This window comes from Myotis yumanensis, unplaced genomic scaffold (genome assembly GCF_028538775.1).
Source record: "Myotis yumanensis isolate MYYU_CA2020_CCGP unplaced genomic scaffold, mMyoYum1.0.hap1 SCAF_6, whole genome shotgun sequence".
In the NCBI taxonomy this organism is placed as follows: Eukaryota; Metazoa; Chordata; class Mammalia; order Chiroptera; family Vespertilionidae; genus Myotis; species Myotis yumanensis.
The window spans coordinates 51859071-51877236 of record NW_027223757.1 but is presented as its reverse complement, the minus strand read 5'-3'; the positions used below and the strand labels follow the sequence as shown (position 1 = coordinate 51877236).

The window sequence follows — 18166 nt, the reverse complement described above, 5'->3', positions numbered from 1 at the left end:
CTAACCCTTTCCCCATCACAGCACAAGCTGAAAAGGGCACTCTTGGGTAGCTGCTTACTGGAATTCCTACTGCTCCAGGGCTAAGGGACTCACTATCTTAGCAAACCAGCTGGGAAGCTCCAGTTTGGATGGTCCTATCAATTAAAGGTACAGATGATAAACTACCGCATCACTGTCATAATGTTTTTTCCCTACCAGATCCAACCCTGCTGGAAGAGTAAACTTCCTACCCCATAAATGGCTTTGGACATGAAATCTGAGTGGAAGAGATGTGTCCTTTTGGAACAGAATTTTTATGAGCCATTGTTTCCACCAACTTGCTATTTCTCCATTGCCACGAGGCCCGCAACTCACCTTCCGTGGACATAGAAACAAGTAAGAAATAAACCCTACTGTACAAAAAGCCACTGATGTGTGGGGTCATGTCAGTCTAGGTAGTGACAGCTGACTGGTCCAGCAGATAAGACCGTTCCCTTTGTACTTCTCTGTTGTATTCCATTAAGAATGGTCACAAATTATATCACCACTGGTATATTTTTTAATAGTTTTCAGAATATAAGCTGCATAGCTTTTTAGAATAAAAAATAAATGATATAACGTCAGGTACATGCTTTGGACTCTTGGTTAAACAAACAACAAGCAGTCTGTGTTTTGCTGACCACCTCAAAAAGAGTGGCAAACTTCACAGTGTAACTTGATAACAGACATGGAGATAGACAATTACATCATGGCATGTTGTCTACAAAACAACATTCTGATGGTCAGAACTTAAGTCGAACAGTTTCAAGTATTCAAGCACTGCTTTCTGGCCAAGTAAAAACTGCCTAAAAACCGTTGATGTATTTTGACTGGGGAAAAAAATAGATGTAGCTTCTTAGTTCTTCTGGATACAGCATATCTTTTCCAGAATAAAACTGGCTCAGTCCGGCTTGAAAGCAGTGTGAGGAATGATTCTTCCCCTTAACTGATAGGAAAAAAAGGAACTAAAGAAATAAATTACTACAACAGCAGGGACTATGGCACTGAGAGAATGAAATACACAAGGCGATGATCATCTTCCCACCATTGCATAGTCTCCCGAAGCAGCAAATGTGAAGGACACTGAAAAGCCACTTCATGTTTACTCAGCCCTGGGATCAGCTCCGCTTCCTGGAGCCCCCGGATGGCTGGGGCTTATGAGCACACATACAACCAGCCTCTTCCCCCAAAGAGAAGGTGGTTCTTTTCACGGGAAGCACGGTAAGAAAACACACTCAGCCTCTGAGGACTGCAGCTGTCCCAGCCACTTGACAGCTTTTGGGTCCACACTGTGGGCTTGGCAAAGCCAAACCTTAGAGTGGGGTCAAAAGCACAGCTCCCATCAGGCCTTTAGCCAAAGAACTGGCACAGCCCGGGGCTCCTGGCAGCACCTCCTCAAGGCAGGTGTCCAGGGTCCCTTCGAGGGAAAGCAGACAGCTGGGCCCACGGAGGGGCTGGCCTCTTCTCAGGCCAGGGCTTCCAAGACAGGCTGGCAGGGCAGTCTCTCAGGTACGAGACCAGACGCCTGCTGCTCCTTCGCTGCCCCACATCTGTTCTAAGAACAGTAGCCTAGGCCAAGGAACCCAAGTTTCCTCTGAAATCATGTCAAAATGTACATTGCAATACATTTTTTTGTAGCTGAGTGAATTTTTATAAATCAGACCTAAGATAAAATATAACTTAGAGCTGCAAATTCAGAAGTGTCCAGAAAGGAGCACCTGGGTAAGAAGTAGCTCTTGACCATGGTTTCAAGTCTCAACTTTGGACTATGTTCTTGCTGGTCTACAGGTGGTCAGAGGCTGTCACTAACTCAAACCACTGCCTGAGAGCATCGCTGAGCGTCTCGGGGAGTGCGTTCACGTCGCGAAGAATTATGTAGAAGGGGAATGGGAACTCCTCCATGTAGGATCGAATTTCAGGAAGCTCTCCGGGTCCTTTAAATATTGGCACTTTAATGTCCAAGATAGAATCCTGCCAACAGAAGACATTTTGAAATAAATCAGTGTCCTTGGCTAGCTCTTCCAGGCTTTCTCTCTCCAACATGTTTTAGGTCTCCTGTGTGTAATTCCTGCCTCTGAGAGTAGCTTTCATTACTAAGTAAAACAAAATTTTCAGAACTCATTGAGGAGGAAGGGGGATAAGAAAACCCAATTTCCCTGTGACGGTGTGTCCCATTCTCAACTTGGATTATTCACATTAATCTTCAACTTGCTGTCTAGGCCTTAACCTGACCTGCAGAGCCCATGCTTCCCCTGGAACAGAACTGCCCTGTGGACGGACATCTTTCACTTGGCGACTAATCTTCCTGTTCAGAGGAGGGCACTGCCGAGGTACGAGTAACTGGAAAGGGCCCACTGTCAAAAGCTGGCATAGGAAGTAGTTGAGGGGTGCTCTCGGGAGTCAGCCAGAATCCTGGCTTTCCTACTCATCACCTACAATCAGTGATTCTGTCCTTCACTAAAGTGGGAATAATCCCCATCTCACTGGATTATTGCAAAGTTAAAAAAGTTATAAAGTGCCTAGACCAGGGCCTGACGGAACACTGTGTTAGGAATTCTGAGTATGATGGTGCGACCCAGGCCATATTTCAGATGGAACAGGCTGAAGAACACCTCCACGTTATCCCCAGAAAAGTGGCTTTTCGTAGTCGCTCACCCGGGAACTGGGATTATCCAACACAACAAAAATGACGAAGATGTTCGCATTCCGGGCAGCCTGGACTGCCGCCAGGACTCTGTCTTTGCCCTCGAGGAAGAGGCCGCGCCCATCAGAGACCACCAGGAGGAGCTGTGCAGCGTCTGTAGAACACAATGGAAATCCATCTTGAACAATAACTCAAAACTATCTGAAGAAAGACAAATTAGTGTAGGCTTTCTCTGTAATACATCAAACAGCTCTGGGACTGGTGAATTCTGGGCACAAGTAAAAGGGCTCTCTCTAATTAGATGTTACTTCAGACGCCTGCATCAGGGACGGCATACATACAAAGCTTCTGGCAATAAAACAGTTTTCCAGTAGTGTTTAGGGAATGTCACATTTAGATCAACTTCACTGGAGAATTAAAATACAAAAATGCGGTACTGAGGAGACCATTAGAAGAAAGTATCTGTCAAAAACCTGGACCTGTCTCAAATTTTTGCTGATTTCTGTATTTTTCCCCTTAAAATTGATTTAAAAACTCAGAGGGGGACACTAAAAAATAAATGGTGAATTAACATTATACACTAAATATTTTTAAACATTTTATCAGCTAAAGATTGTAGTGTCTGAGGGCAAATGTCTTTGACAGAGAAAGTCAGCCCACCAAGTCTTGAGATGTATGAAAAGGACTTGCTTCCAACAGGAAGTTCTCCATGATACAATCATAACTGAGAGATTTCTGTAAAGAACTAGAGAAAGAACTGGTGTGTTTCAAGGCCCAAATCAATCATGGCTGGATTAGCTGGTTTCTGAATCATGTCCTCCTCTGCTTTCTTGTTAAGCACGAATATTCTGTAATATTGTATAACTTGCTCCTTTCATAACTCTCAACCCAATCTATCAAATAAGTATATACTAGTTAATTAGTGTCTAATTCCTTCATTTATTATAAGCCTCCTGGGTATGGGTTTAATAAAAATTTCTAAATAAAGAGTAAAAAATTCCAGAATGGCTAATACCTCTCCTGGTTCTTGCTTTCCCTGTAGAGCATCCACATTAAAAAATGGTGACAAATGCAGTGAGATGAAGCAGGCAACTTGCAAATACAGACAACAGAAAACCATTTTGTCAACAAAGGTAAGAGAATGCAGCTCACCTGGACTGACGTTCTGTGAGAGCTGCTGAGCGGCTGCAAACATGCTGGCTACCGACTCTAGAAACTAAACCAGAAACAATTAGGAAACTAAATTCTCTTCCCATTCTCAGAGAGCTTAAAGTTATAACCATCTCAGATCTACAGGCAACCAGACTATCCCTTCAGCCACCTGTAGTCAAGGACCACTGCTTGGTATTCACCCTTGAGATATGGCATACACCCGACTAGTGTTCTACATGACACCCCAAAGGAAAAGAAATACCTTTACCGGGGGATAAGAAGTGAATTAACTCCCCAAATGAACAAAACAGCTGTCTTTAAAAAAAAAAAAAAAAACAGGCAAGAAAACACAAAATGTCAACGTCAGAATTACTGTCCCATGCTATGTTTTGAGAACTTGTCATGTGGCTTTATTTTACATCATTTCTTCTCTAAGCTAACTGGGGGGCGGGGGTGGGGGGGGGCGGGGAGAGACTGGCCTTGACCCTGATAAGGGTACTGGGAGATGGTTTATTTTTCAAAAATGTTCCAAACCTCTCAGAAAAATAAGGAGCCAGACACAAAGTCAAAAATGACCTTTGAGAAACTGAGGTTACACCGCGTCAATAATGGGCGCAGGAAGTTTCTATCCCGCAGGATACAGGCTGGGGTTTACACTGTTCTATTGTAAATTCTGCCTGTCCTTATACCACATTGGGAGGAAGGTGTTCTAAAACCTCCACTAAACGAGAAGAGTATCTGCAGAAGACTTCTGATGTCATAGCATACCTGAGCAATCTTGGTTTTCTTCTGTTGGAATTTGCAGAGCCGTAGAATCTGGGACCCCGAGTAATCACTGAACTGTTCGTGGAATGGGTGTAACAGCTTTACGGACTCTCCAAAACTTCGGGGAAAAGCCAAATATAATGATTATTTTTTGTCATGTGAACAAAATAACCATAGACCAGTTTTCCCAGTGTGATTAAAAGGCACTCTTACCTGCACACAGCAATCTGACCCACTTCCAGCAGAGTTAGAGCATTTCCAATCACAGCCAAAGATTCAAAGGCAAGCTGTAAAATAGACAGTTAAGCGTTGGAAGGAGTCAGAATATCAACCTTTTTTATACCAAGATTTTTACAGAAGACATTTTTTTTGTAGAGCCCACAGGGGAACACCATTAATATGGCTATTCACAACCAACCAGAGGCTTGGTGTCCTTGGGCCCTGGCTAATACCACAAATGCTGAAACCCATAATCCATTACACTGGTAGGAAAGGTCTGCTCTAGACATCATTCCACAAAAGTGATCTTGAGATATTTGGTCCATAAATTTTAAAAACTTACTTTTTTGATGACATAAAAAGTAATTTTTTAAAAAACCAATTTATCCTAATTATGAATATGACTGCATAGTTTTAAATTTTAAATTCATATATAGAGATGATTATGATGACACTTATGGCAACTAACATCTTCTAAATCAAGTGCTAGACATTAACATTAAACCAAGTTTTCTACATCCATTATTTAATTTAGTTTTCCTAACAACTCTGATGAACTGCCCAAAGTCACACAGTAGTAGAGAGTCACGTGGTAGTGGGGAGCTGAACCCAGGTTCAGAGGTTAAACTTTTTCCAGCGGATCCTATGTGTAGATTTTAGGTTGCTTGTTGGCTCGTGCTGCGTAACAGCAAAAAACAACACTCTTCAGTGTGCATATTACTTACTGTATCGTAAGTAATTATGTTCAGGCTCCTAAACCTTGTTAATACTGATAAAACTCTAACTCTAGATAATTTCAGACTTAATAGAAATGTATGATGAATACATTTTTTTAAAAAAGGTATGTTGTGCATGGTTTAAAGAATGGCAGTACACTGCATTTTGTGGAAAATACACATTGTCAGATTTACTTATTCTGCAGCTAGACAATAGCACAGCAAGGCTATAAAACAGTAAGGCACCAAAATATTTGAGACATCTTGAAATTGCCTTTTTGAACTCTTTAAATTTTAGGTCTTCTCAAACATGGTATTTGCATTCTCAGGAAAGAAAGACTAATTGGTGTTTCCTTCAGGTCATATTTAAAGCATTTGATGTCCCATGGTACAGGGTTTGATTTAGGTAACTTCTCCTTCTTACCTGTTTGGTATGGTTGTCTACCATGCTAGAAGAGTCATCGATAGCCAAACAAATCTGATACTGGCGTTTACTGGGCTTGGTCCTTCGGAGCCAAATCTTGTCTTTTCGGAATTGGCTAGCAATGTATGGGATGACCTTCCGCATGTTCAATCGCTTCCCAGTTCGATAGTCTCCTCTATTAAATTTATCCAAATGGGACAAAGATTAAAAACTGCTCATCCCTTGAAAAGTACCTTATCCCCAGTTATACAAAATAACCAGTAACCTGGCACAACGAAGTGTTACTGCAATTGAGGTTTAAGGGCCAGGATCTCCTTGATTAGCCGCCAGAAAAACTGGCTATGTATGTGGCACAATAATAATTAGATCCAAAAAAATTAAGGGACATTTTATAAAATTAAAAAAATGTTTGCATTGAATATTAAATCTTGGATTCTCTTTTCTGTTCTACAGCTATAATCTTGGACCCATCTTTGAAAAGATCTAGGTGAGTAACAAGCGAGTAACCCAACATGTAGCAGCAATATGAGCAGCACAGGCAAAGGCTCAGCAATTTCCCATCAGTTATTCATGAATCAAAGAAACTGCATTCGTGCCAAACTTCACTGACTCTTTGGTAGACAACAGACTAAGGAACACCATCCTGGTGCCTGTGCAGCAGAAATGGCAACTCAGAAGCCAGCCCAATAAGTGGTTAAGTGCTGAGCTCAATGGAAAAGGCGGTACTGCCATCATTTCAGGGCTCTTCAAGTGTACGCGATGGAGACGACTTACTTCAGCTTGGCCGCCTGGGTGGGCTCTAATATGAGGCGAAGCTGTTCACACAGCTGTTGTGAGAGAGGTGCAGTTAAAATCAGGTAGCTCTGCCACATCTCAGCTGCAGCCTTTTCCTGTGACAACAGCAAGAACATGTAAGTTACCTCGACAATGTCAGAGCTGACCAATCATTACAACAAGGTGAAGGTTTGACACCAAGAAGCACTTTAAAGTTTTTCTTAGCTGCTATCTAATTCACTTGATTAAAAATGTCTCTTTCCACAAAAACAGTTCAAACTGTAAAATATTGACACACATCAATGCCTTCTTCACATCACCTACAGAGTATAACCTGTACTCTTCATGTGGAGAGGGAGCTGTGAATGGGTAATTTTGGTGCCAACAGATCCAGCCCCTTAATTGTGGGCTCTCAGGGTCATGTTTTAAAAGTGTCAAGTGCAAATCTCAACACATTAAGCAGTGTGCATATTTCCTGAAACAGCTCTGTGATTTTTTCCCAAAATATGTATATATATAGTAAATTCAGAATGCAAAGAAATTAAAAATGAAACTTCTGGGTGATCTACACTTCAGTATTACACCACCTGCTAATGCCCCAGGTGGCCTATTCTGAGAATGATATAGTATCCTTTTGCCCCGTTTTCAACCACTGTGGCATCCATTACAGAGTAAGCAACAGAAGTTAAAAAAATTAATCACATCATTTTTATTTTAATTAAACTACAGGTCTAGTGGCAAAGCAGACAATGGACTTGGGCTTTAGGATTATAATTATACTCCATGTACTCGGTCCCTTTTACAAAGGTTCTGGAGCTAAGGACCTATTAACTTTCTTTATCTTAACAAAAGTCAAGATACTGTATGAAAAGGCCAATGACTTACTTCTTCTGGGTTTCCAGGTTCATGTGGCTGCCACCTTTCCAGCTGTCTCTCCAGCTCCTGTCTTAGCTCATCGACATCTTTTAAAAAGGGCTAAGAAGAAAAACCACAAATGAAAGGCAGCCCAGGTTGGAATCACCAACTCAGTCAGGCTGCCTTCTTCCCTGCGGTATGAATCCAAGTGCATACCCCGAGACATAACACACAAGCAAATTTAATGGCACAGTAAGGAGATGCCAGACAACAATCCTTGCTTCCCATTTGTTGAGGCAAGATGGATAAAGGAAATGTTAACTTTTATAAATTGAGCCCAGTAGAACAAAACCAAATGCCCAAGAAGATCTCAATAATGAAATTATTTGATTAATCTAGACTTTCATTAAGTCAAACAATTAGGAAAAGCAACTTGGTTACTCTGTTCTTCCTAAATGCAGGCATTAAGTCAAAGATTCCTGTTACTTAACGAACACAAACTGTTAACCCTCCTGCAGGCTTCTTACACAGGATGATGGACATGAGAAGAGATGTGAGAGCTGGAGGCCCAGATCCACCATCACCCCAGGTCAGGGCACAGACCACCTGCTGTGACCCTGGGACTAACCATTAGAACAGTGTTTTATCTGCTTTTGAGAACGCCTGTCATATCAACAGAGATCCTAAGAAATTTGGTAAGGATATGATACCCCAAAACAAACAGGTATCCCATAAAGTTCTAAAGACAATGATTGAAAAGGAATTTATAATTACATTTTGTCAACTTAGTAAAGTAGTGATTTCTGAAAGGCTTTTTTCCCCCACTCTAATCACCCCACCTCTACTTGTGAAAGTTTTAGTACCTGGAAAATCGTGTCCACCAGGAACTGATGGGCTGTATGAATGGTCGAATCTCGGCTTCTCTCAGGTTTCTCATTCTCTGTCTCCTTGTGGGATCTGTCTATCCTGGGGTCTTGGTCTTCCTCTGTTTTAACAGTTGTGGTCTCCATCTCATCAACGCCTATTTTCATAAAAAGACATAGTTTTATTTATCATACATCTACACTAATAAAAGAGAAAGATGCAAATTGACCACACCTTCATGACACCCACCAGCTAATCAGGAATGAGTATGCACATTATCCAACAAAGATGGCAGGTTAATTTGCAGGCACCCAGCGGCCGGGGGCGGGATGCTTGTGTCGTCGCCATGGCGATGACGCAGGCATTCCACACTGCCCCAGCCACTCTGGGCCTCTGGGCAGCGTGGGAAGGCAGCTCCTGCCAGAGTGAAGGTGGTGCCAGCAGCCAGGGGTAGGAAGGTCCATTCTTGCATGAATCTTCGTGCATCGAGCCTCTAGTATTAACATAAAGACTGAGCCTTCATGGTTGTCTTTCAACCCTAACAACTACTCAGACTTCACTCATTCACTTCCCAACACATCACCACATACTGGTTCCACGTGTTCTTTGACTCTGTAACAGTCATTACCAGCTCTTATTCCCCTAACTTTTCCTCCTCCTCACCCTGATATTGAAGGCAGCTGTTCTGGGGAGGTGGAAATAGGGGAGATGATAGTTCACATTGACAAGCCCTGAAAAACTGTGTGATTCTTTAAATTGTGTGCATGTAGAGCTTTGATAAAAATAAAAGCTGAAATAAATAAAATCATAGTTCCATTTTATAGATGAAGAAACAGGCCAAAAAAATAATAATAATTTGCCTCAACTGGTGAAGTAAGAGGCAAAGTCTGGATTTGAATCTGTGCGAGTCTGATCACAGAGCTGTGCCTTCCCACTGTCACATAATGGCCGTTCAATCAATAGTACCAACACCCCTGAGAGGGCAGGAAGGAGGAAGAAAAAATTTTTTAATTTGGCAAGTTCTTACATGCCCTTGTCCAGAATCGAACCTGGGACCCTTCAGGCCGCAGGCTGGCTCTCCACTGAGCCAAGCCAGCTAGGGCTTGGTATATTTTTTAACCCCTAGAGTGCTGGGGAGCATGATCACGCTCCTCCTGTCTTTTGCCAAAAGTGCCAGGAGCGCTATCAAAGCTTCGAAATGGTGTCCAGTTCTAAGTCTGCTTTTATTAGTGATGATGATATTGCTAAATATGTCAATGTAGTAAAGGTTTCCTTAAGTTTTTGAATATGGAACTCCATTTACTTGCGATTCATAATTTTTTTCCTAAACTGCTGTAAAATCAGCAAAAATGCTTTGGCAATTTTAGCATCGTTCCTAGGATATTGGTTGGCACTCAAAGGGTTAAATATATTTATTTCAGAGAGGAGGGGAGAGAGAAATAGAAACATCAATGATGGGAGAGAATCATTGATCGGCTGCCTCCTGCACACCCCACGCAGGATCGAAGCCCACAACCTGGGCATGTGCCGTTGACCGGAATCAAACCTGGGACCCTTCAGTCCGCAGGCTGACATTTTCTCCACTGAGCCAAACTGGCTAGGGTTGACAGTTATTTTTTACTGTGTTGAATATATTTTAAAAGATAAAGTCCTTGTAATAGCCATTGATCAACTATGAAACTGAACTGTATGTAAGGAGGTTAGTTACTTTCTCACATGTAGTGTCCCTATTCTATATTTCCATATAATAGAAAACATTTCTCTAATAGTCAAGAATATACCTTCTTGTCACAATTGGATAAGTGCTCTATTCTGTTCTGCATGTTTTAAAAAGGCAGATGGGATTTTGTCTGAAAGGCAAGTTTCAGTGGTCTCCTTGAAAGAGTGTGTTGCAACACCACTCTTCCACCTTTCCACTCTGAAACATGATACAGTGACATTATTATAGGCCAATGAATGTCTAAGCCAGGGTTTAGGACATGGAAGTAAAAGACCAGACTAGAATACAGTACAAGAGAAGCAACTTCTCTAAACCAGAGAGCTTAGGAGGGGTCTGTTTTTGGTAAGACTCACCGGAGCCTGCTGTGGTCCCCGACTTGACCTCCTCTGGCTTCAGCTGCTCGGTGTCTACTGCTTTGAGCTCCTCCTGCTCCTCCACGTCCATGAAGATGTCCTCTCTTTCCTCCTCCTCCTGCTCCTTGCTGGAGTCTTTTGCAGACTGTTGCTGCTCCATGCTGGCTACATCTATTAAAAAAGTGCGCACACACATAGAAAGCCTAGGTCAGTGATGGCGAAACTTTAGAGCTCGGCGTGTCAGCATTTTGAAAAACCCTAACTTAACTCTGGTGCCGTGTCACATATAGAAATTTTTTTCTATTTGCAACCGTAGTAAAACAAAGACTTATATTTTTTATATATTTTATATATTTAAATGCCATTTAACAAAGAAAAATCAACTAAAAAAATGAGTTCGCATGTCATAGGTTTGCCATCACTGGCCTAGGTCTTTGTGGAACAAAGTAATCATGAGTGGGTGTGGTTTCTGTCATTATTGCTGGTTCTGTCACTGATCGGCTATGTGCCTTAGACATAGTGCTGGGCTTGTTTTTGCCCAAGATGTCCTATTAACCTAACTATGTAACTGCCTGTTCTCCCCCTCCCACCTCCTCAAGCGTATCATGTAACTACACATGTGACCACAGAAGTAGGATGTTTAGCTGGGTTTCTAGTGCTATGACAAGAGTATGAACCAGAATACACAGGCTGGGCACATGATTCAGAGCAGCTAATGGCATCATCCTCCATTACTAAGTTATGGTAACACTTGGCATAGAAACGCTAACATGGGAATTCCTGCATCCCGATCTTGGACAAGTTCTTAAACTTCTTTGGCCTCAGTGTGCTCATCTATAAAGTGGAGATATCCTCACTCATGAGATTAGAGGAATTCCATGACCTTGCGGCAAAGGCTCAGAACAGTATCTGGCACAGAGTAAAAGCTCAATACATGGTAGCTGTGATCATCTATTTTATTTTCCTAAGGAGTAGGGACAGAAGAGGAGAAAAGTCATCTATTGCAGAGGAATTGCTTCTGTACTATCCTCATTGGTAGATATCAATAGTATTTCACATATTAGGAATAAAACGGTGAAAAGTCACCAAGAACTTGAGAGACTGAAAAATGACTACTCCCTTTTCATGTACAGAAAAAAACACATATTTCGAGTTTACGGCTTCTGCCATTGCAGGGAGCAACCTCAAGGTGATTATGAAGAAATCTCCAGGACTCAGAAAGCCCGAGATCAGTACTGGGATTGGATGTAGCCAATAGTTATCAGGGTATTCTAAAAACTTACACTAGAGCCAGAAATATTGAGCATTTTGGCTACAGATACCTTTAAACAAAAAACAATTCGTATTTCTGCACAGTTATTTAGGAAAGAGTTTTTAAAAGCCATTCCTCTCCCTCCTAAAGATGAATTTGTAGTAACAGCTGGTGGCTCACAGTCATACAGCATAAGTTCTCAGAGAACTGTGAGCAAAGAAGCCTTCCCTGCACCTACCATAGGTCTGCGCATCGTAAGGGTCGCTCCCTTGTTTAATGTGCTCATATGCAGCCGCGTCCTCCACCTGGGCCTGGGGCTGGGCTGGAGTGGGCTCCTGCTCCGTGTGGCTGTCCATATCCACAGTCCTCAGCCTCTTGTGCACGTGCTCATTGTGATCACCCAGGGAGCGTTCATTGTTGGCCTGTCCAGGTTTCCTCTTAAAACTCTGGGAAATAGGAGGAAATTCATCAGAGCCTTGTCTAATAGTAAAAGACTAAAAATAACCACAGTGTCCGTCCCTGTGGGACTGGTTAAGTAAATTAGGTACAGCCATACAAAACTGGAATTCAACACAGCTGTTACTAGTATAAAGAATGGGTGGTTCTTTACATACACATACGGCGTAATTTCTGACAGTTTTGTATCTGAATTAAGACAAGGAAGCAAAGAAAATCACACGCACATATGTATGTCCACATATGTCACATATGCAGAGAAGATCTAAAGACAAAACTGGTAGCACCCACTTCCTTGGGTGGCTTGAGAACAGGGATAGGATGGAAGCTTTTTAGGGAACTGGTTTTTATATAAAAATTTTGTATCATGTGCATAAATTTATACCCCATTAAAAAAACATTTTTTAAACTCAAAAGACTATGGACATTGAAAAGAGTAATACTGGTTGGCGCTGGGCAGCACCACTGGGATCTTAGGCACCATAACAGGAATGGGGTCGTGGTGTGTGTGCACGTGTCCATGACCCTGCACAGGTTCCACTGGGAAAGCCCCAAAATCGTGGCTGCCTCACCAGGGCTGCCATCGTGTCTGGTAGAACAGGGACAGCAAAGATAAAGAATGTGGCTTTTTTTTTTAATCACTATGTTTACAGCGTCTTTTTTATATGCAGCCTTCCCTTTAGTTTAGATGAAGAGTGACAGAGACCTGTGTGTTTTTCCTGGTCTGTTTCTGGGAGGCCAACCGGGCGATGACATTGGATTCGTGGCCTTCTGCCTGGTTCGCATCCGCAGCTCCACTCCCGTGTTCCTATGAAATCCAAGCCATAAAGAATGAGGATGGAGGAAGCTACCAAGCACCTGGTTACTGTGCTGCATTGTGCACAACTTCTCCATTATTCTCATCTCAGAGTGAAACTGTCATAACTGCCCGCCTGCTCTGGAGCTCACGCATGACTACAGCCTGGCCCATGGGTAGAAACAGGAGCATCTAGACCCGGACCTGTTACCAACACTCCGGGTGACCTCACTTTAGGCTGACAGTTCTTAGTTTACAGGAGTATAGTGGCTCACTCTGAAGGCAGGACAGACCTGATTAGAAACCAGGCTTTACCAGCTGCATAACCTCGAGACTGTCATTTAACTTCCCTGAGGGCTATTTAACTCAAGTAAAATGGAGAAAATAAGAATATCAGCTACCTTAGAGGGCTATTGTAAGAACTTGCTGAAGTAATGGAAATGCTTAGCACCTTATGGGTGCTTAATAAATGGGGTGGAGAAGGTGTAAGTATATAAACAGTGGTAATTACTAGGGAGAAAATGGGCTGAGAGAGGCTACAGGAGCTGGTAGAGTCAATGCTACAACAGTAGGTCCTCTGACCCAGGGTTCTCACAGCATGCCAGTGGCCCCAGCTGGGGCCACATACAGAGCACATCACCCATGTCAAAACAAAGTGCTGCCTGGCCAGTGTGGCTTAATGGTTGAGCATTGACCTATGAACTAGGAGGTCAGGGCATATCAAGAATCAACCAATGAATGCATAAATTGAGTGGACAACAAATCAATGTTTCTTCCTTCCTCTCTAAAAATCAATCAATAAAAAATCCTATATAATAAAGCCTAATATGCTAAGTGTCCGGTTGTCTGGTCAGCCGTTCAAAGCGTAATATGCTAAGGCCGCTCAACCACTCGCATGATATGCACTGACCACCAGGGGGCAGATGCTCCGAGCTGTAGGTTAGCTTGCTGCTGGGGTCTGGCCTATCGGGACTGAGCGAGATGGGCCGGACACGCCCTGGAGCCCTCCCGCAGTCCCTCCCGGCTGGCCAACCACACATGTCCCTCCCCAGCTCCAGTTGTGCACCAGTGAGGTCCCTCGGCCTGGCCTGTGCCCTCTTGCAATCCGGGACCCTTCGGGGGATGTCGGAGAGCCGGTTTCAGCCCAATCCCGCGGGCCAGGCTGAGGGACCCCACTAGTGCATGAATTCATGCACTGGGCCTCTAGTCTATAATAATAAAAGCATAATATGCTAATTAGACTGGACGTCCTTCCTGACAAAGCCAGGGCTGCAAGGGGAGCCCAGGTCCCAGGTACCTGCCAGCAGCCAGGAGAAGGAAGGCCTAATCTTGCACAAATTTTGTGCATCGAGTTTCTAGTAAAAAAAAATAACATGAACCTGATTCTCCCACAGAGAACTATTACTTTCTCATTAAGCCTATCAGAAAAATATAATGTGTAGCAAATATTCTGGGGTTAGTTCAGGGAAGCATATAAAGTAGGTCTACAATCATTTTCTCAAGAATGAAAAATGACCTTTCAGATTATAACTAAAACATCACATGTAAGCCAGCTACTGTGATTTCAGACAGGAAGAAGCGGTTCTCCTTGGGCAGCTGGCAGGGCCCCTCACCTCCTTCCCCAGCTCTTTCTCAGGTGCGGCCCCAGCCAGCTCCACCGCCTGCTCGCTCTGCATGTTCTCCACCCCTGTCTGCCCGCAGGAGGAGTGCTCCTTCCTCTCCGTAGCCTCTGGCACCTGCTCTTCTGTGTCAGAGTCCTCCCCTTCTTCTTTTTCCTCCTGCAGGGAAATCAAACACAGCATTAAGTGCTCTGGGGAAGAGACATGAGGTGGGGAACCCCTGCAGCAAGCAAACACCTCACTCCTCACTGAGGGGTCTGCAGGGAGGGGATCAGCCAGGGAAGGTCTTAAACAGAAAATGAAAGCAGCACCACCTGGTGATAGAGGAGTATCCTAAAGCAGCGGTCTGAAAGGTTGGCGACCGCTGTCCTTAAGGACGTTCCAGTGGGAGTAAGAATTTCTTCTCATTATTTCTAATCCAAGGCAAACCAGACCACCCTAATACCTGAGGCTGGAGACCTTGGTCAACAGAGACGCCATTCTCTGCACTGTCCTCACTGGCTTCGGCGTTGTTGTCCTTGTCCTCTGGAGATGGCTCCTCCTCTTCTGAGCTTTCCTCAGAAGGCTGGTCCATATCTTTGTTTTGGTCACTAGCTCCTGTGTCCATCTCTTCCACCCCCTCCCCCTTGTCATCTTCACTGGAGCCTTCCTCAGGCTCCTGCTGACCCTGATCTTCATTCTGATCGGCTCCAGTCTCTTCATTTATTTCCTCAGCTTCATGACCTGCTTCTTCAGTATCCATTGCTTTTTCTTTAATTTCCAAAGGATTCTCTTCTGGGTACACAAAACAAAAAAGACAGACAGAATTTTTAAAAAACAGTAACAACATTTTTAAAGATGGGATGGTTACCTAAGTGTTTTATTTTGTTACTTGAACCAGGAGTTGGCAAACGATGGCCTGTGGGCCTACTGTGGCCCTCTACATGTTTCTGTAAATCAAGTTCTACCAGGACACAGCCACATCCATTCATTTATGTGTTTACCCATCCACTCTGTATTGCTTAGGGCTGCTCTCACACTACAATAGCAGAACCAAGTATTTGTGACCTGTAAATTTAATTTATTTACTATCTGACCGTTCACTGAAAAATGTTGCCTACCCCTAATCTAAACCATACTTATATATTACATACAATTGATCCGATGGTGTGTTTTTTTAAATAATTCACTAAGAAATCATAAAAGCCACTACAATAGGAACATTTTAGACCACAGACAGGAAATGAGAATCTATTTTTCAATTATCATTGGAAATAATTTGTGGACATAATTTTTTATCATACACAGAAAATACAATATTCAAATAGAAACAATCTTATTTGAAAAAGTTTTATTTAAAGAGCTATTCTATACTATGGACACTTCAGAAATCAGTTCCTTTGTAAGCAAATAATTCTTTAAAATAACTACTCCTTAGTGTAAATATGCAATAGCTTAAAATGAGCCTGGGTGTCTTTCTAGGTCAAATGCCTTATTACACTCTCAGTGGATTTTAACTTTCTTAGTTTTATGCTTGTTTGATTGTTGAATTTAAAGTTGAAGTCAGATTTCAAAATTCTAAATTAATGAAATACCCTCAGAAGCAATAATTTATATACTGTTTAAAAACTAGAGATTCATAAAGAATGTTTTGAGCATGAGGAAAGTCTGTATCAATTCCTTAATCAAATGGTTCTAGTTAAAGTTGCAAGTTCACAACTTTATTTTTAATTCTCAAATACTTTAAACATGGAGAATGCATTTTACATTTATGAGAACCATATATTCCCCACCTGGATTTAACGGATATTAACACAATACCATATTTGTGTCAAACTTCTGCCACTTCTTTTTAAGAAATAAATGGTTCTGGATACAACTATCTGGATTCTGGAGGCCTTGGCCCTTCCTTCTTCCTTGGATGTCATAACCTGAAGCTGTTGTGTATTATTTCTGTCCATGTTTTTGTACATTTGATGTATCCATAAATCATATATGAAACTGCTTCTTGAATTAAATTTTTAGGTAAATGGTACCTTATCCTTTTGTAACTTTCTATTTCTGTCACAATATGGTAGAATTTTTTTAAATTTAATAACTTTGTAACTGATTCATCAGGAAGCAGAGTGAGGCTAGCTCACATCTTTCTATCTATTCCCCACCAGGATGGCGGCCACTATCACAGCAGCGCCTCTCCCAAGTGCTCCCAACTAATACCGGACAACACTCCCTAGGGGAGTCACCCAGGTTGAACAATGATAAGGGCATGAGATTACAGTCATATGCCTGCTGTGTAACCGATTTCCCTTGGGTTATTCAATTTCATGCCCCATTATAATGACTTCATATTTCAGGCTTAACACACAACATAAGCACAGCAATCAATAACTGAAACAATCATTTCCTTAAAAAGCTGACACTGGGCTCCATGAAAAGCCTGGATGTACCCAAATTACAGTGTTTCCTTCAATCCATGAGATGGGCACACAGTGATGGCTGTGAGGAGAAGGAACACCGCTCACACACAATAGGATGTAGTCTGGCCGTGTAGCTCAGTGGTTGAGTGTTGACCTATGAACCAAGAGGTCACGGTTCGATTCCTGGTCAGGGCACATGCTGGGGTTGCAGCCTTGATTCCCAGTAGGGGGTGTGCAGGAGGCAGCCGATTGAGGATTCTCTCTTATCACTGATGTTTGTTTCTCTCTCTCCCTCTCCCTTTCTCTGAAATCAATAAAAATATATTTAAAAAAATAAAAATATAGGATGAAATGACAGGAGAGAGAACTGCTGGTTTATAAGCTTCAGGTCCACTCAGGTAAGAAACACTATAAAGAACAAACAATTTTTGCAAGATGGAAATGAGCTGACCAAACATGATTTATGACTTGGCCATGACATTGACCTGAAGAGAAATCAGTTACTGCTCATTTTCAGTGAGTTCCCATTGGTCACTTTAGGTTTTAAAGACACACCTTCTCCTTCTTCCTGGTCCGTGTCCTCACCACTGTTCTTGTCTTCACTATCTAGATTTAAATCCTCTGGAAGGTCCAAGGCCTCAGGCTCTGGCAGCATCTCCTGGTTGCCATGGTAAGGGTCCACCTCACTCTCATCATATTCCCTCTTTGGACAGTGGAGAGAACAGACAAAATGATAAAAACTTAAAACTGCTTTTGTTTTTTTATGAAGTAGTATTCACATATAATTAGCTCTAAGTCAGTGGTTCTCAACCTTCCTAATCGACCCTTTAATACAGTTCCTCATGTTGTGGTGACCCCCAATTTCATTGTTACAAATTGAACATAATTAAAGCATAGTGATTAATCACACAAACAATATGTAATTATATATGTGTTTTCCGATGGTCTTAGGCAACCCCTGTGAAAGGGTCATTCGACCCCCAAAGGGGTCAAGACCCACAGGTTGAAAACTGCTGCTCTAAGTACTTATGCTGAGAGAATACAATGTCTTTGCCCTAACATTACCAACACACATTACAATTTTTCTGACATTTTTAGAATTTTCATTTGGAATTTCAAACTTCACTTTCTCTCTTTTTAAAA

The 18166-nt window shown here is 42.3% G+C and overlaps 1 protein-coding gene and 1 long non-coding RNA gene across 2 annotated transcripts in view; one reads left to right on the top strand and one right to left on the bottom strand.

Moving 5' to 3' along the window:
• Window positions 1–18166, top strand: part of LOC139012330 (uncharacterized) — a 30515-nt gene that overhangs the window by 7455 nt on the left and 4894 nt on the right. The window contains exons 3-7 of the long non-coding RNA XR_011471850.1: window positions 199–375; window positions 2238–2348; window positions 3705–3795; window positions 6392–6425; window positions 7615–8262. This is a non-coding gene — a long non-coding RNA (uncharacterized lncRNA). The remainder of the gene's footprint in view (window positions 1–198; window positions 376–2237; window positions 2349–3704; window positions 3796–6391; window positions 6426–7614; window positions 8263–18166) is intronic.
• The window catches only part of MDN1 (midasin AAA ATPase 1), a 155209-nt gene continuing 137558 nt past the window's right edge, over window positions 516–18166 (bottom strand). The window contains 15 exon segments of the mRNA XM_070418082.1: window positions 516–1989; window positions 2674–2816; window positions 3815–3878; window positions 4583–4697; window positions 4793–4866; window positions 5939–6113; window positions 6713–6828; window positions 7598–7687; window positions 8431–8588; window positions 10505–10675; window positions 11995–12202; window positions 12919–13020; window positions 14622–14786; window positions 15073–15401; window positions 17579–17726. Coding sequence (XP_070274183.1) covers window positions 1801–1989; window positions 2674–2816; window positions 3815–3878; window positions 4583–4697; window positions 4793–4866; window positions 5939–6113; window positions 6713–6828; window positions 7598–7687; window positions 8431–8588; window positions 10505–10675; window positions 11995–12202; window positions 12919–13020; window positions 14622–14786; window positions 15073–15401; window positions 17579–17726 — 2247 coding nt within the window. The 3' untranslated portion in view covers window positions 516–1800.